The sequence below is a fragment of the Mastigoproctus giganteus genome, chromosome 5 (assembly GCF_048544385.1).
Source record: "Mastigoproctus giganteus isolate SK-2022 chromosome 5, ASM4854438v1, whole genome shotgun sequence".
Classification (NCBI taxonomy): domain Eukaryota; kingdom Metazoa; phylum Arthropoda; class Arachnida; order Uropygi; family Thelyphonidae; genus Mastigoproctus; species Mastigoproctus giganteus.
This window is the reverse complement of record NC_143579.1, coordinates 84,181,881-84,201,866: the sequence shown is the minus strand read 5'-3', so window position 1 is coordinate 84,201,866 and position 19,986 is coordinate 84,181,881. Positions and strand designations below refer to the sequence as shown.

The window sequence follows — 19,986 nt, the reverse complement described above, 5'->3', positions numbered from 1 at the left end:
GGCTGTGGGATACCTTAATTCAAACAACCAGTTCAGTATTTAGTACAGAATGCTTGAATATTACAAATCTATTAAGATACTAACAGCTGAAAGTTTCCCCGAAGTCGAACAAAGCTAGCATATTCTTCTTTCTTAAATAATAGATATTATACGCTTTTAAAGAATTTAAATAGGCCACTTCAGAAACAATAACAAACATCCTTAATTACTTTTCCTTTTCTGTATACTATTAACACTTTCAAATTATTCTGTGGCTACCTATTGGAGTATTGATTTTGCATCCGAGATATTTGCATAATAATTAGAACAAACAAATACAGGATGATTTTTCCTGGGTAGTTCTCATCCTACTTTTACAAACTTCATTACTTTTTCATTGGAAAGTTCAGTTTCTCTCTAATATTGATCCATCTGTCAAATGACATACTATACAAGTCGATTCTAGGTGGCACGGTCTCTCTCTCATATTTAAAACTTTAGGACAGGATTTCCTGCTGTACTTTATATGTACAAGAATTAATTAAAGTCATCTAGAAAACCTAATGAGAACCGTATTTACCAAGGAAGAAATTACTTTCTTAGTAGAACAAATCTAACATTTTTTCTATCTTTAATGGCATTTCTTATAATCAACTAAAATAAAATAGTATACGCCACATTTCAGAAGAATCTGTAAGTTTAGTGATTTCTTGTAAATTACAAAGCCCAGATAACTTGCCTAATTCATAATGACATTTCGAATTCCATGGAGTATTTCATCAATAAGCTTTTGTAGTTATATATTAAATTAAAATTGTTATTTTCATGATATTTAAAACGGTTTTGAGTTATAAAGGCTCTACTGAGCTACTTGTTCATTTTTGAATTAATTTGCTATTAGGGAATTTGACCTCATCGCACAATATAAAGAAAAAAATTGGAAGTGGAGATTATTTAAAACATAGTGGATATAGTGTTGAGGGTCAAGCGACACCGGTGGTTCCCGACAACTTCGCTATCAGTTCTCTTGTGTTCTCTGTAATGGCCAGAAAGTGTGATCGATGCGTTGTTTATGTCGAATAATGTAGGATTCGGTCTTTCTTCTGGCCTGAGAGCACCACAGACTCCTGGTTTCCGCCCATGGCAGGGGAAGCCACGCCTGGGAGTCTGGAATCATTAATCTGGCTAGGCTATCACAAGGGTTGCCTGAGCTTCCCGGAGAAGCCCCACAAAAAGAAATCATGGAAAAGAGCGCAGAAGGAATAGTCAAGAGAGGTGGGAGAAAAGAGAGCGTGGAAAGTAACGGATGAACGATAGAGAAAAATGCTCATCTGGACATCAGGAGAAAGATCAAAGAGAAAGTTGATGGGAAAATGCCCAGGAGGAAAGGACCCAGAGAGAACGGGTCCCTGTATAGAAGCCAGTGCGCGCAGTAGTCAATGGCTCTGAAGTTCTCACACTGGAAGTTTCCAGTGTCAGCAACGTCAATTGGAGAATGTTTGCTAATGTTACCGAGTTGAGAGTTTCCAACATGTAGATAGTCAGGGAAGCAGTGGCATGAAGATCATTTTGAAATCTAGTTCTCCTGCATTCAAAATCAGCTTGTGCGAACGAGGTAAGGGAGTAATAGTTGTGCTCTTGATTCTTAGGATTATCAGTAATATTTGTGTTCTTGCTTCCTCAGATTATCAATTATATTTGTGATGAGGCGAATGCTGGTCTTCATAGGTTGGGCAGCAGTACATTACGTTGTCCCAATCTTAATGGGAACAACAGTGGCACAAGGGATTATTAGCAACGCCCAGATTTGTTAACTTCTGATTAAACGGGACATGATAAGTTAGTACAAAGGAGAGACAGAGGCCTGGGAAAAACCAGAGAGGAGGCTTCAGGCTTGTCATGGCTACCCTTGGTATAAACGTTTTTTTGTAATGGCTCCTTTGTTAGTTTCGTCCCAATACTCCCGCCATTTTCGGTACACTTGTGCGATTCGTTTGCTGTTTTGTTCGTGATCATATGATAGGTCTAGTTAGAATCTGGAGATTTCAGCCGATATATTTTTCTTTAGACATTGGAATAAGCCACGCCGCAGGATTTCAAGGTGGAGCTGGATAGAGCCGGCCAGGGCTTAGAGGATAGGCGTACTGACAGTACAGTACGCTCGCGTGATGGTGAGGATGATTATTCTGTTTATTGGGTTAGTTCGATATTTTTAAATGATAGGTAGGAAAACTGTTTTGCAGATAGTGGTCAACACCCTCCGCTTTTATAATTTTTGATAATTTTGTAGCCAGGTAGTTAAATTAGTTGCTGTTGTTGCTGTGGGAGTTTGGTGGCGCATAAGCTGCTTTGGCTATAATTCGCCTATTCATTTATTGTATAAATACTTTAGAAATTCTCGTAACGACACAAAAGGTTGGGATCAGAAATGATTAAAAACTCCAATTTGCTTCAGAAATTTGAAAAATTCAGGAATATTTGCATTGTTACCAATGACATTCTCTAGTTATTGGTTTCGGAAGGTTAACCAATGATAGCAGGGTTGTATTTCTGCTTTGTTTACAGTAAAGACATTCAATGAGAATGTGTTTAATAGTCAGATTTATAGAACAATGTGGACACTGTGGTGGACCATCTTCTGTGAGTAAATGAAGGTGATTCAAATGGGTGTGACCTATTCTTGCTCTTGAAAGGACTATTTCTTCTCCTCTTGATGTACGGACACGAACGCCAAATTTTAGGATCCTGTTTAAACTGAAAAAGTTTATTATTTGTTTAAAAGTGCCAGAGTACTGTCCATTCTGTTAGGCATGCAGCATGAATGATTTGCGGTTAGTCTGATGCTGGAACAGGGATATTGGGTAAATCTAAGGTAGTTGGACTTTTTTGCAGCTTTATCAGCCAGTTCATTACCAGAAATTCCGGAACCTAGCAGAAGGTGACCAGTTGGCGGCGTTCTTCAATCTGCAGTAATAATCTTCTAATTTCATTTAGAACAGGATGAACTTTATCTGAGTAGTTACATAATGCCATAATTGAGCTGAGGGAATCAGTGTAAATAGCAAATTTTAACGAAGAGTCAGAACAGAGATTTTCTAAGGCTAGTTTAATTGCATATAATTCTGCTGAGAGATACTGAATTCAGGTGCAAGGGATACTAAAATAGTGGTATTTAGTAACATTGCGGCTGCTCCAACATTTGAATTAGATTTAGAGCCATCTATATAGATTGGGGAAAAATCATAATATCTATGAGTGTAAACTGCATAAAGTTGTTTGACATTTAATGCTTGTAGGATATTCTTTCCCCATTGGCAGATGTAAGTGTCAAGTCGGTAGAGGAGCAGGAGTCCATGGTGGTAGACGCAAGTTGCTACTTGTTGTACAGAAAGAATGGACACATTTCAAACCTGCATCAGTTCAAGAAGGCGAAGATAGTTAAGCTGGGGTGGGGGGGATGAAAGTTAGCTTCGTGTTTAGCATGATTCTGAGATATTCGATTTCTGGCAACATCTTGATAGAAGTCTCGGTAACCTAGATATCTGGAGACAGTCGAGGATTGAGGGACCCTTTAAGAAGGATATATTTCGTCTTTTAGCCTGAAATAGCAACACTGTGTATGGTAGCCCAGTGATGGAGTTTATTTATGGTAACATTCAGACGATTTTCAAGCTTTGTCTTGAAGTTAGCATTAAGAATGAGGACCAGATTATCAGCAAAGGCAAGAGCCTCTGCATGGCCAAGATCCATCTCAAGGAACTCGTCTAGGACAATTGACCAGGAGAACGGTCCCAAGACCGAGCCGTGAAGACAACGTGGGGTGACAAGCCTGGAAATGCCCTGGAATTTGGTCAAGACAGTAACAGACCTTTTGGTTGAGGTAAGGCTTAACGCATTTGTAAAGAAAGTTGGGATTCATAAATGGTGAAGATGCCTAAGGATGCTGGGCTTCCATAGCAGATCAAACGCACCGTTGAAGTCAATAGACATGGAGAGAGAATACGTTTGAGAAATGATAGACTTAGTAATAGGTGAAGGGCATGCAAGCAAGTATTTGAAAGTAAATTTATATAAATATAAGACACGATAACAAGAATATCTGAAAGAACGCGCTATGGTCAAAACAGTCAATGTTCCAAATACTTTCCTCTCTCAAAAAAACAACCGAATTCCTAGTAAATTTTCGAGGTCTGCTGCCTCAACGATATTAGAAAAGTGGTGCACATACACACTCTTCAATATATAATATCGGTGTAAATACACCATAGTTAACCCATAGACTTGAGCTACGATTGTAGCGTAGAAGGCATCGTTTTAATTGTATCTCATAATGTGGTTGCCTTCACAACAAGATAGCTACTATTGAATTACTTCAAATAAATAACGCTTCTCTAGTAGAGAAGGCTACTGTTATTTATTTTCAGCGGTACCATCACCCAGACGATCGTTTCGAAGCTGTTTGTCTTCGTCATCAGTGGGCGGGCAGGTACCCAGGTAATACAACAAGCCATCTCAGTTGCGAAGTTATATCCACATTATGATTTATTCTTTCCATTATTTCCATGATAAGTTAGTTATTTATTTGAACGTAATTTATTATTATTTATTTGAAGTTATTTATTTGAAGTAATTCAATAGTAGCTATCTTGTTGTGAAGGCAACCACATTATGAGATACAATTAAAACGATGCCTTCTACGCTACAATCGTACCTCAAATCTATGGGTTAACTATGGTATATTTACACCGATATTATATAGTTAATTATCAAAACCCATAAGGATTATGCCTAGTGCATTTAATTTTCCAAACACTCTTCAATATATATATTTTTTAATCTGGACACGGCTGAATAATTGCATTCATTTTAGCAGTCCCTTGATTGAAACTAGATTTTATATTGCAAGTTTTTAGTATGCACGAAGGCGAAAAGAATATTTCAGTCTGAGTGGTTCAATTTAAAGAAATGCTATAACGTGTAATGGTGCATCTCAATTTCTGACGAAAAAACATTGAAACCATTAGTGAATTTTGAGTGTGTAAATCAGAGTGCGAAATAGATGCAGGTGTGTCGCTGTGTGATTGAAGTTGAACCGTGGATACTGGTATTTGTCCCTAAGTTGGACATAAGTCCCAAGCCTTAGCTGATTACATGGCGTCGATCTTCAGAGGTTAGAAAATGATCTCCGTTATCGAAAAAAATATTTAATGCATTCCAGCTTTGAGGAATAAAAATATTTAGATGAAAAACGGATTGCAATTAAAAAGAATCACTGCATAAAATAAAGAATTTATAAGTTCATATTTATTCAAACGGAGTGATTTTCATATCATAATACTGACTGGCAGTTTTTTTCTCTAACGGTTTCTGCCTCATTCTCATTTTAGCCAATGAATGGCTATACGAAACGCTAATCTCAGAGTATTTCAAAATGTGATTAATCTTTATCTTAAATAATGACTCGTATGCTATTTTTGGTGAGAGATCTCCAACTTTTACCGTACATTACCTTTGACAGTTATTAATATTCTTTCAAAATAGCAATACTAAGTTAAAAGGAAGGAAGCGGATATATCTAGTAAAAACCGGATATTTTTATTATAGCTCCTTTGTGAATCATAATGAAAATAATAAAAGAAAACAATACTGTGGATTTTCAAAACTATGAATACTATTGATTAGTTTCTGAGTATGTTATCTGAACGCTAATATTCAGAGATTGTTAATTGGAGTTTATTTAGGAATCTGTTTGTATTGATTTTATTTTTATTTCGGTATATTAATCCATAAATATTACAATGCACGATGGGAGATCATGCATCATGTAAACTTGGGAACCGGACCAATAAACGCCATCGAAATTCATTCTAGGAATGATAAATGTATTATTATACATCGTATTTCTATTTAGTATATATTTTTAGTTATATTTGTTCACTGTAAATCAAAATAAGCTTTTATTTCTAGTCAGTTTTGCAGCAGGACAACGTGAATACGATTTCTGGTTCCACAAGCTTGTTTTTTTATTTTATTCAAATGCCCTCTCCTAGAAACTAAAAACTTTCCAGAAATGGAGAAAAATACGTTCCCCTTTTGTGAAAATTACATATAGCAGTCACAGTAATAATCTATCTGAAAATAAATTACAGTATTTATGAAATATGGATGACATTACTGTTGAACAGAATCGCTCTTATATAGAATTATCTAGAAAAATAAGCCAGAATAAAGTTCTTTTCCAAATACTAACAGCAAACAATTATCCTGTATCTTCTGAACAACACGATTTTTGTATCTCATTACTGTCATTGGACAAAATAGCTAAAACAATCCACAGTATTTTATAAATTCTGTTTGCAGATTGCAACAAAAGATAATGTAGTGATCAAAATGAAAATTAGCTGTGGCCACTGAAGAATGCTATGATAGAATGAATGGTGCATGTTAATTAAGTGTCCAGGGATTCTAAATTAAAATCAATGGCGCCAGGAAAGGAATTTCAATTTTTATAAAGTCGGGAACAGTATTTTATACATTCTGGACCAATCTGCATTCTGATATTTTTAATTTAATCCTTTATACATAATCAAACAACAAATTGAAAGTGTAAGAAATAATTATCGGAACTTGGCGTTATTTTTTCTAATGAATATGATGTATAAACAGGTTTGTTGCCTGGACAAGTTTCGTCCAGTTTGTCTGTTAGGAAAACGGACTTAGATACTTAATCTACCGTAAATAAATGTACAGATATCCGATACTACATCGAAGAAACAATTCATCAAATTTCTGCAGTTATATAGATGTCAAACTTATCTTCAGTTAGAAATTCCAAATCTAATTTTCATTCAGGCGCTCCATTGAAAATTCCGGAACATCTGAAGCACGTGCTCGCTAATTCACCTGGCGTATATTCCGAGCCGAATGCGAGTTTATAGGCGTCATGAAATATTCATTTCACGTGATCCGATTAACAAGCTGAAAAATGTTTTTCTTAAAGCGAAGCATGCATGGGCATCAGCGGACGTCTACACCAGGAACGGTGTTTAGATAAGACAAGTCGTCAATCACCAAAATGTTCTCAGCCAAAGAGTTCTTAAATTTTTTTTGAAAAAGTGACAGATTAAAATATGCTTATTACTGGCTGTAGATGTCTGCTAGTGGCGAAGGAGAGTTTATTCTGCTTATAAAATAAGCTCGTGGAACCGCGTCGATGGAGTTCGTAATTTAATATAATTTCCTGTATTGATATTTATGCTGATGGACGTTGTATATTAATGGGCAAAAGTTGCAACACAACAAAACCGAATATATGAAAATAAATGGCTAAAATACTGTGGACAGTTCCTTTTATTTGTAGTGTGAAACTGAGAAACTAGCTGTGATTTCACGGTATGAAATTCTTGATGCATTTATGGCAAACTTTGGTCTTTCGTGGGGGCCAAAGCGATGCTTTTTCAATGCGTGTATTTTAGTTTAATTGCGATTTTTTTTTTCTTTCTTAGCATAGATGAAAATTATCAGTGCAATACATAGTTCAAATTAAAATGAGTGGGTTATTGATTTACAATACGTTTTAAGAAAGGACAAACAGCAAAGAAAGGGTGGTGAAGTTGCAGGAAGCAAATGAAAAACGAGAGTGCAGATATGCAAATGAGTGTTAAGAGTACGATAAGAGCCTCTATACGCAGATGGAATGTGTGAGTACTTGGAGATTTCAATGCCCCTTACTCTTAGGTTAATTGACAAGAGGGAATTCACTCTGGAAGATAAAATTTAAATAATTTAAATGATTAAAAGTCTTAAATTTTTTAAACTCTCATGCATATAGTCAGAAGTTTGCACAATAGTTTCGCTAGGTAGTCAATCTCCAAAACGACATCCGAAACCACGGCAAAGATTTTGAGAAAACTGCGCATTGGAACCACCTTCAACAGGGGATAGACTCCCCCGCTCAGTTTTCATTTGCACCGCATGCAACAGACTATGAGTTACCGCTATTTCTGTTGTGACTAGGTTGTTTGCTGGAAGATGGTCGTTCTGTAGGTCTTATTGGAGCTTCCTTTTTAACAGTTAACTTGGAACCGGTTAAAGATTTCTAATGTATTACCCTGGAACATCCTGCTAAAGCTTTTTTAAGAAGGGATTACGTTGGAACGAAGTGGTTTGATTTGCAGACTGCATGATTGTCTCAGACTTCGTGGACGCGAGATGATACCTAATAGGACTGTCGCATCATATCTACCTGTCAATAACTTGGCCAAGGATATGAATATTTGTTCTGATAACTATAAACCTCCAAGGTGTCCAACTCCATATTTGCATACAAAACCCCTCTTGAAACAGTGAAGGGAAATTGAAAGTTCCGCTTTAACCACCTAAAGCCAATATTTAATGCTTAAGAAGGTTCTGACGTAGGTTCCTGGAGCTGATGACCAAATGACCGAAGCATATAGGGCAACCGGGGCAACGCACCTAACAATGTATTCTTTCACCAGTTGAACATTATGGACCCAAGTTAATTCCTGTCTTGAGTACTAGATGGCAGCTAGGTGTCTTCTTCTTTGTGGTAGTGAAATGCTCTGTGAAGAATAATTTTTGTCCGAGGTAATTCCCAGATCTTTGTGATATTCGAGTTTCTGTATGGGTTAACCATTAAAGAGTATGGTGATGTTATGCTTTTGGGAGAAGGACATCTGGGCACTTTTGAGAGGGTTTATTCTTAAACTAATCGAAGCCAGGAAGTTGGCCAGGTTAGTTAACTGCTGTATGGCTTGTAGAGCAATCTTGTGCTCGCTAACGCTATGGCTAGATGGAAAGAACATTTTAAAGAACATTGTAGGGTGACAGTGTCGCAGAGAGAGAACGCCTCCTTTGGGAACCCCTCTATTTAGTGTGTAATCGATGCTAAAATCTTCATCTTCAAATTTCGAGCACTATGTAGAGCGTCAAATTTGAAATAAGCTTTAAATTGAAAGTAACTAATAGCATTGAATATGCCCAATGCGTATTTTTAATAATGAGCAGAAATATATGCGCATCACAGTTTGAAAATTTCACTCACTTAAGGGTCTTTTAAATTTAAAAGTGGAACAGAATAAGAAAGTGATGTTTCAGTTTAATGTGTAATACTTTTTTTTGTAATTTTTAATATTTTTTGAAAATAAAAGGTGTAAAACCCACTGTGTGCTTTAAAAAGAAAATTTTATTTAATAAAAAAGCTTAAGTTACATAAAATAAGTATTAACATCCTTAAGAAAAGATGAAATAAACAAAAAAAAAACAAAGTTTTTCCAAAAAATTAAAAATATCGAACCTGTCAGGTGACCCGCCACTGTCTTTACTACAAATGGGAACTCCACCGTTGTCAAATTAAGAATATACAGCGCGAGGATCCGCTGGGGTGAGCGAATAAAGAACTGGTCAGTTTAATGAAGAGTAAAAACAAAGCCATTAAAAGCTCTGAGGCATAATAATAGTTATAATTTGGTCTGTAATAGGCTGATTATGAGAAATCACTCACCAAAATGGCAAAAAGAAAAATAGGAGTTTCGCACGTGTCTAAATAGAAAGAAAAGAGCAAATTGATCTGCCCGTTACGAAGTGGATGCAGAAACCAAAATCACTGATAATCCAGCTGATGAGTGCTTCGTATTGATCTCTTCAAACAAAAGTTATTCTTCATGGCGAGGAGAAATTGTGTCAGTGTACCTGAGCTCGATGGAATCAGAAAAATGAAATCCCAGAAGATCGTTTTCTAGGAAAAAAAAACTATATATCCTACATATATACAGCTAATTTGAGAGAAACGGCAAAGAATGTAATCATTATGGTTAATGATGAGATTTTGAGTGAACGTAGGCGTGGTTCTCTTGGATTACAGAATCAAGAACGTATCATCATTCCCTAAAGGTGGTTCTAAGATCACTGTAGAATATATTCCTTTATTAATCAACTGGAAGCATTGATTAAGAATGGAATACAAAGTTATCTCGTTTTCTCAAGGAAGAAAGAGATCGGTTTTGTAAAGGGTGGAACACTTGCTTAAATAACCAGATAAACTGTTATGAGGGTGTCACTCATGAGATTACCATTTAAGCTGGGACATATTGGGATCACAGATAAGAGCTTTAAGAGCGTTATGGATTGACTACGCGACAGAGATAGATGTCTGGCTATTCCTGTTTCTGATTTTCTTGGCTGATATTGACGAAGGAATACAGAGCGTGATCTCAAAATTTGCAGATGATGTCAAGGATTAGGACAGTGTTTAATGACCAGCGCCTCATTAGATCGACATAGATGGGTTTCAACAATGATCAGATGAGTGGAAACTTGTTTGTTTTAATGGAGTAAGATGCATGGTTTTACACTTGAAGAAGGATTGGTGATGTTGTTCGGGTGGTCTAAGTTGTGAAGAACATTGGATCAGAATAAAGATTTTGATAAGACTAAAGCTATAATGGAAGAGATTAAAAAGGAAATAACTATTAAAATGAAAGATAATGTGTTACAAGCGGATAAACAGATATCTTGGCGTTTGTTAACAACTAATGGGAGAAGTAGTCAGAAAATTACGATTAAAATTTCTGGAGCAAAGACATGGGCACTAAAAGCTGATAGAGGAAATGAAGCATTCAAGATATATCTACGGAGGTGACTTGAGAAGGTGAAATATACAGATAGGATTAGAAATGAGAAGTTGAGGAGGGCAGAAGAAAATGGAAATATAAGAAAGGCTATAAGAAATAAACATTGTATTGGACTTGTACTGAGGAAAAGGGTTTGTCAAGATATGTAACTGTAAGAAAGTGATGGGAAAGAGAGCGAGAGTTAAAAGGATAGCTGGATGTTGGATGATTTTTGATGGATGTTGTAAAGAGTTTAAATACTTTCTAATAAACAGTACAGTTGTCTGTTTATAATTATTGTCCACATTACTATTAACTAAATGTTATTTTCTTCACTGTACACGGTAAATGGGTTTCCTATTGCGTATACTTTCTGAATAAAACAAAATAGAATATTGTAAAGTATATGAAGAAAGAGATTTAGGGTTGCGACCTTGGTAGACGAAGTTCTCTGTGCAGTGCAGACACTGCACGGAGGACTATTTGTGTTCTGGAGATGATTTATCGAACAGCTGTTTGTAAAGATATGGATGTTGTAAATCCACTGTATAAGACAATTGTGATAGTGAACTTGGAAATAAGTATCCATGGACGGACACTAAATTCCAAGTTCTATCATAATTTCATCTGAAAAGCCCCCCCCCACCACCAGAGGGTAGAAAAGATCTGAATTCGAATCTCGTCATTGACGCGAAGAATTTTTGAGTCTTTTATACAACGTATCTGAGTTAGTCGGTCTCAGGTGAAGGTAGCATGGTTTTTGTCTCTCAGAAACTGGGGTTTTTCGTTCAGCAAAAGCAAATCGACCAAAGAACATAAGTCACCTATGCGCCTAAACCGAACAACAACAAAAAAGGTACTGAGCTTTTTGAAAAGGTACAAAGTCAGGCATTGCATCTCAGGAGGAGAGGGGACTCTGAAGATGAAGGCAACAGATTTTGGCAATAGATACTCTAGAGGGGGAAGTAATTGAGATGTATAATGGTCTAAGAAGGGACAGTGAAATGGATAAAGGTGACATTTTCACGGTTATAAAGGAGACTAGTCCCGTTGAGGAGCAGTACCAAGAGATTTTTTCCTTTCGGCTGGTTAACCAAAAGCTTCTAGTCCCTTTTGTATGGCCAATACTAAAGCGATTAAGTGTGTATTACAAGAACGCTACTCATTTCTAACATAACGTCACGCAGAAAGTAATTCGATTTTAGTTTTTATCTTTCTGTAGAATGTCACGTAGACGACTAGAAGATTTTGGAATGGTGGATGGTTATTAGTAGGGTCAATGGCGGGATAATTGCAAGCTTAGTTAACCATACCCATATGTAGGTTAGTGCAAATGCATCATTTTAACATTTTTATTAGTCATTCTACCTCGTAGCACGAGGCCTTTGCCCTTAAATACTTTTATAGTCTAACCATACCCTTAAGTGCCTCAAGAATTATGTTGCCTTATATGGGCATCCTGTTCAGAGAGTGCAACAACACAAAGATCTAGGATGATAAACTCACCTCGCAGAGGCAAGAAAGGAAACCCTTGGGGCACTGTGACGTGTTAAACAGGAACTAACAGGGATACGAAGTTCTAACCTCTTAACACACTAGGTGGAGATGTGTTTCCCCCGTATGGACTTCCGCGCCTCCTAATTATCTCAGGAGGTTCACGAATACTGGGTTTTGAGGTGGCTAAACAGTTATCTGGGAAAGCGGTTTACCACCTATAGAAGTATCCTTCAGGCAAACCTGGATTGGGTCCCTGGCAACTCAAATTAATCAAAATGAATATTTCCACCCTCTCAAAACTGATCACCAAAAAAATAGAAATCCCAAGTATTGTTTCCAGCAGATCCCATCGCCATAGACAGACTGCAATCCAGCCACCTAGGAACAGGATAAAATCTTTAGACCGGATGTTCCCATGCAACACTATAGACCCCTCACCCTGCACACAGACTGTGACCGATTTGGTGAAGAAAAGGCCTACTGGACCGAATCGTCCATCATATATACACCCTCTTGCCAAACAACTACCAGGTTGACATTGGGCAAAAGAAAGGTTCTTTCTAACAAACATGTACATGTTTGATAGTTATGTGTTCGTAATATTCGTGTATGTAATATTGTTAATTTCTTTGTCTGTTTAACTTAGATAATTTCGTAAATGTAACTCTCCTTGTGAATTGAAAAGAAACTCCCTGGCTTGTACGCCATTCTGGGGTAGGGTGTACATCTAAATCTGATTTAAATAAATTGCAATTTCAAATTTATTGAATCAGCATCACCAGTGAGCAACGAATTTTGAAGTCAATTCAAAACTTGAACCATTCTTAATATTTTTTCTAGAACACATCAAACGTTTAGCTGCAAATGCGAAATAATGGGTCTAGAGAAGTAGTTCCAGTTGTGAACATTCAAGTCTAAAGGGCTGATTTCCCTGTGAAGTTAAGGTTTTTTACGATTGAATTACCAAGGTACAAAAGGGGAAGTGAGACAACATTAAGAACTTATTCGCACAGGCCTTAAATTTCTGAGATTTAACTTTTCAGAGAACACATATGGTTGTATGTGTGTTAAGCGCAAAAGCAACTAAGGATTTGAAGCGGCAATATATTGTGTTTTTAAATTGCGTGCAATCTGTGGTCAGTTTTTCTGGACGAAAACCCAGAATTTCGGGAAGAAAAATCGTGCAACCCTTATCCGAGACTGATTAACTCAACCATGTTATAACAATAATCCATAGAAATTTCTCGCGCTGTTGGCAAGATTCGAACCTGGAAACATATGGAAAAAGGTTGTTTAAGAGACGAAGAGTAGAAGAAATAAATGAGGAAGAATAAAAGTCTGCATAATGAATTTGCAGTTAAACCATTAATGAATACTGACCAGTTTACTCACATAAACGACGTTCAATTTTTGCAAACCCGATTATACTTTTTAAAAGAATCAGTTAAAAACCAGTGGTGGGTTAGTAATATTTGTTTTTAAAAATTAAACACTGGAAAATAAATGGAGGGAGCATCTTACTGACAGAGTCCGAAAATTGAGAATGGCAGTGTGTTTTTTTTTTATTTTTTTTATTTGAAGTTTCTTCTCAACCCAAACCTCAATGATCATGTCTTTAAAGCAGTGAAGAATTCAACAACTTCTTCATAACTTCTTTGGATTTATTGTGGTTTCCCAAACTTCCATCACACAGCGTGGACTTTAACAACCTCCATAAAAATAGTAACGTTCATTTACTTCCTATTCTCTTCATCCGAGTTTTCAGCACACAACCTATCCCTTGTACAAGGGTCCAGTAAATTTTCGGTTGTCTTCACCATGGCCATCCGTCCGTCTGCATGTAACAACTCAAATATCAGTGGACAAATTTTTATGAAATTTTATATTTGGGTCTTTTGAAAACATTTGTCGAGCCATACCAAATTTTATAAAAAAGTGAGACCAATTGAAATCAGGCAATAATTATTCGTCTTTTTCATCCTCACCTAATAACTCCATGCCAAGTGAATCGATTTTAATGAAATTTTATATATGGATATTTTAGAAAGATTTGTAGAGCTATTTTAATTTTATTAAAATTGGACCAATAGAAATCCGACAATTATTATTTCTTTGTTTGTCCGTCCACATGTAATAACACGACTCCCAGTAGCTGGATTTTCATAAAATTTTATATTTGGGCCTTCTTAAATTTAATTAGAACCAATGAAAACCCAGTAATTATTATTTATTTTTTTATATATATCGCATAGGCTGTCGAAATAGCGTATACTGCAGCTGAAGCACTGAATCACACGACTCCCTCCTTCTTTGGTTTTTCTCCACCAAAAAAAAAAAAAAAAAAAATGTGCTGCAGATTGAATCGCATTTTAACTGAATGACCTTGTACTAAAAAATCACACTTATTTTGGTTTTTAAAATAAACAGCGAACGAATTTTGTGGGTTTTTTTTTAATTTTTAATATAACACAACGATTTTCTCAGAGGGAAAAGTGCAGGAAGGTTACGGATTACTTTTCAGATCTGAGGAGGGCAGCTAAGAATATACCTTACGCAAACACACCATATACTCTGAATGAACTGAAGCAAACAATTGTGAACTGCATACCCGCTATTGATGCTAATCTACGATAAATATGCTCATCAATAGCGAGTATGCAGTTCACAATGTTTTGTTTCAGTTTATCCAGAGTATATGGTATGTTTTCGTAAGGTATATTCTTAGCTGCACCCCCGTAGATCTGAAAAGTGCTCCTTAAGCTTTCTGCACTTTGCCTTCTGTGAAAATCGTTGTCTTGCGATAATGATTACCGCCATTCACTTTACTTGTTTGGCAAAAACTTTGTAGAGTATGATGGATGGTGCTCATATTTGGTAGAGAACAGTTGGGAAGCCTCTTGGCATAGCAGAAATAAGTGGGTTGCACGATAAGTGGGTAACCCTTTATAAACAACTTCAGTAATTGTCCAGGAATTTAGCATAAATGTCGAGGCAGGTACTATGATGAGTTACTTAGAATTTACGACTACGAAACTAAGGCCACCAGACGTCACGGTACCGTATCTTTAAATCACAAGTATGTTGTTGAGTTTTAGGTGCATTAGCGACTTAGAACTATATTGCGCCACTGTGGATTTTGAATGTTGAAGTGTTGGTGTGCTCAAGAGCCGATTTTCATGTTGTGTGGACTGATAAACCAAGAATAACTCTCGAAGAAGCCCTACTCCCTCCGCCTGGAATCGGCTAATACAGCCCAGATTGAAGAGGCCTTTAGAAATTCCTCCAGTCAGAGAAAGAATTCGAAACTAGATTGCTGTAAACAACTGATGACACCATTATACGTCACGAAGGGCTCGTGGATATACTACGGTCGGTTAGCTTCTTTCACGCGATGCAAAACCCCACATTAATTGAGGAAACCCATGTAACCCTTGAATAATGGTAGTTATTATATAAAATGTGCGAATTAATCCAGTGTTGATAGCTACAAATTTTACTAGAAAGAATACGTTTTGGAGAAAATGGCAAATGATTGCTTGTGGAAAAATCTGTAGACCCAAAATTTAAAAATAAAGTTTCTAGACTGATTCGAATGTCTCAACCATGTCATACAGATAATTTGTCCTTCAGAGACTTACAGGAGTTTGTAGAAGGCCTTGTATTTATGTTCTGTACCTTAATACTCACCCAGTCACAAAATGAAAGTCTCTTCACTTGTTAATGCTGGAAGAATCAAATCAATGAGAACATTGCATTCAAATCGTTAATGTCTTTTATCGAGTTTTGTAGATTTTATTAAGTTATTTTTCCACAGTGTCTTATTTTGTGTCTACAGATTTTCCATAATGCGTATTTTTTAAAATTTTTGCTAATACTGTATAAAAATCGATTTATGCATTCTTATATTTCAAAAAGTAAAAATGTTTCTTATTTTATAACTTAAGAAAAAACATTTTTTAATCTTCTGTTTAATGCATACACAACTTTAATAATTATGAATTTTAAATCGTTCTTAAAATTTTCTATGGAAATGATTACAAACCATAATCTGAATTGATTATCTGCGTATCATACTGAACGTTTTTGTCACGAGATTTGATAATTAAATATGGCGCTAATACCACAATATGTTTGTTAAAATTGTAAACTTAAATGGTAAGAAAAAATATAGTTATTTAACTTATACAAAGCCAAAGGTTGCATGAAAATTTACCAAATTTATTGACTTCAGTAATTGTGAGGAACAGGTTAGGATTACTTTGAATTTTGGCTGTAAAAGTTATAATAGATTGTCTCGTTTCAGGAAGCGTTTTAATGTAATATATGATTAAAATTACCAAGGGCTAGCAGGGTTCATGTTCTGATATTACATGCGAAGAACGTTAAACCATTTAGATCAATAACGAATATAATTGCAATAAAGTTTTAAAATCCTAGGAGGATTAAAATTAACTCATAAGAAATGCATAAAAGACATTCAAGATGACAAGAAAACTCGATAATAAATAAAATCGTTCAATTTTAAAATTTAATCAAAGACCAGGAATTTGAATAACTCGTATCTATCACAGGTAGATACGAGTTGTAAAACCCATACGTAAACTGCTTTTAGTTGTCTTATTCGTGAATATATCTGTCAACCTTGCAGAATTTCATTTATTTATTTACATAAGCAATTGAGATTGATTTAATGAATGTCACAGAACAATGGGCTTCTCAGTAGATAATGATTATTTACTAATGTGGTACCAAATTAATTCAACATTAAGGATTGATTATTCGGAAACAGTGGTGGTAGATCCTGCTGTTCTTAAAGGGTATCGCTTGATGGAAGGTTTAGAGGAGTTAGCAATGCAGAAATGAATGGAGGGCCCTCGCGGGTGGCATAATTGGTAGAATCGCCGTCCTCCTCACACTGGGTGAAAAAACCTGAGTTCGAATCACGTCGATGACGTGACGAACTTTTATGGGCCTTTTTACACGACCTGGATGAGTTGGTCGATCTCAGGCGAGGGTATCATGGTTTTTTCTCCATGGAACACAGGTTTTTCATCCTGCAAACAGCAAATCGACCACAGAACACGCAATTTAAGAGATTATATATTCGGTGTAGTATCGGCTAAAAGTCGTTGATTAGCCTAAAACCTTACAACAAACAAACATGAATGGAGGAGTAATTTGTTTTGTTTTTTTTTTCAATATGGGATACTTTATTTTTTCTGGCATTGTTGAAAAGTCACGTAATTTGTTGAATATTGGACAAAGTTTTATGATGTCGAATGTCATTTAATATTTCCTGTCTCATCTCTTCAATACTTAAGGGAGAAATAGAATTAAAAGTAGCAGTTGTGCGCTAGAAAGTAATGTTGATCTAACGGAGATTAACCAAGGAAATCACTCAACTTAAGAGTTAATGGTGAAAACATTGGAGATTGCAGAAAGTTCGTCTTGTTCAGAAGTGCAATGGTTGATTTCAGCAAACTCAGTAAGCAGGGCCTTGGGTTAGAGGCCCTTAAATTACTATATTAATTCGTTTCAATTTTAAATTTCAAAATCGATTTCAAACGAAATTGTTTGAAATCGATTCTCTAAATATTGAGTCCACGGTTGTTTTCAGATTAGTTCTATCGCAGGTCATTTACGTACAAGTTGAGACACGTATATCGCACGTCACAGTAAAGAAGAGTGGATACTGCTAACGAAACTCAAGTCTTCGCAAAAAGGTGTCAAGCAGCGATTTCGTTGTGGAAAGCGGAAATTTCACGTACAAACTCACCTGCCAAAGATCCATAAGATTAGACCTACGAAAGGGATCCACCTGCAATTATCCCACCACCTTTTCGCACAGTTCGCTACCACAACATAGGACGGTTCTGAAATCACTTTACGACACTTTCGAAACTGCTCGTGCGCTTCCATGGCAACACATGGTACAGCTAGAAGAGATAATAGAACACGTGTTTATTGGATGATCTCCAGTATCACACACTATTGTCACCAACACTCGGGTGCAGAAGGATTTTTTTGATTTGGCCCATCGCAGAAGGCTCCGGATGACGGGTCTCTAAGGCACACCATTGCGAACGATCACAGTCAACCTTTGTGCATTAATTTCTCACGGTCGTCTAACCTCCTAACCCTTCGGTTCGGATCACAGGGGGAGGGGGCCGCTCGTGCTTACACATTGTTTTTTATGCCACGACGACGCATATATTCGCCGCCGCGGAAATACCCCACATTCTCCACCGACAACTCTTAATGCTACGCAGGTTACTCTCTCTGCAGGCCCCGCCGCGTGTTTTCTCCTCATCGAACACGCTGCGAGAGAAACAGGAGGGCTTGCAGCGCCACCTCGAGGCATGTGGCTGCATCTAATAATAGTATAGTAAGACCGAGAGTACGGCGCATTATGATGGTTTTTTTTTCTTTTTTTTTATTCGACTATAGAATCGTAGAGAAAGATAAAAATATACTGAAGTCTATTCTTCCGTGTTACACGAGATAAAACCACACCCACCGACGTCTATCTGGTGATATCTAAAGGCTCAATATGTCCACTCATTTTTCTTATTGCGCAAAAGAACACTTTTTTTGGAACCAAAGCCACGTTCGTTTTCATGTATAACATGTACACCTTTACACACCTGGAGGATATTTGCAGTCATTCGAATTACTGTTAAACAAGTCCCTCCCCCCACTTCCTCCGAACGAGAACATGTGCTGAAAGCGACGAAAGATTTGGAGATTAAAAGAAAAAAAAAAAAAAGGTTCTGTAAAGCCTGGCGAAACATTTATTAAATGAACTCTATGGAGAGGAGGTTAAATTTCTTATTTAAATGAATGAAATCAAGGAGGACCAATTTGGCTGAAGTTCAAATGGGCCTCTTTGATAACAGGGCCTTCAGTAATTTGAAATTTCTCTTTCTATATGGATACGTGTTGTTCTAATGACTTGAAAGTGCTTGTAAGGGTTTTATTATTGGTGTATTTTAAAGGAAGGATCCAGTTTCTTTCTTTGCTTACCACTAGAAGATTTAGAGCGTAGTTTCTTAAGTGGCCTCGAAGAGAAGACGCTGTTAGAGCCCCCCGAAAGTGCGGCCTATTAAATGCGTGATCTAAGGCTACATAACGATAGTGGCTGATGTGGAATCGGAAACATATTTAATAGGAAATGAGAACATTTTAGCCAGAAAGTAATCTTTCTCATAGATTGTGACGTGATTGCCAATTAATGACGTCAGAGTTATTGGCTGTAGGCATCTTGAGTTAGAGAAGGAAATACACGGGTATTCTTTAGGTAAACAGCAAAAATTTGTCGTCTATTAGAATGTTTTAACACAAGTTAAAAATTAATTTAATTAAAAACAGATGCTCGTTTGTAATGAATGCTCATCCCAATACAATTTGTCAGCAAATCAAAGAATCGTTTTGATGCAGAAAAATCATTAAATATCTTTGCTCGTATCATTTCGATTTTATTATGCTTAAAACTTCACTGTGGCTACTCAAATGGCGTTTTAATATACACTATCTTACCAAAATATAATTAACACTTACTTTAAGATGATTTAGATGTAAAATTACGAGACGTGAGAAATTACCCACGCAAAGTTCATTTCTTTGTCCATGGAAGCCTGATGGAACTGGTTTATTCAAAGAGGAGGGTCATTTTGCGGAGTATAAGTTTAAAGAGATAAGGGAGAGACTGTTAAACGTGGTCATAATAGTGGCGTCTTTGTTGGTGACCGAATTGAGAGATGGGTCTGATGATTATTGCTGTTGAAATCGAAAGCAACTCGTCTGCAGTGGTACGCTTGAAGAATTCTCTTGAACAGTATTTTGTATGATGTCCCACTATCATGCATGATCATTAACGGAA

The 19,986-nt window shown here is 36.5% G+C and overlaps 1 protein-coding gene across 1 annotated transcript in view; it reads right to left on the bottom strand.

The window, feature by feature from the left end:
• LOC150085531 (gamma-aminobutyric acid receptor subunit alpha-6-like) overlaps positions 1-18,235 on the bottom strand; it is a 122,839-nt gene extending 104,604 nt beyond the window's left edge. Inside the window, exon 1 of the mRNA XM_090374590.1 lies at positions 17,884-18,235. Coding sequence (XP_090230716.1) covers positions 17,884-18,026 — 143 coding nt within the window. The 5' untranslated portion in view covers positions 18,027-18,235. The remainder of the gene's footprint in view (positions 1-17,883) is intronic.
• Between the last annotated feature and the right edge of the window lie 1,751 nt (positions 18,236-19,986).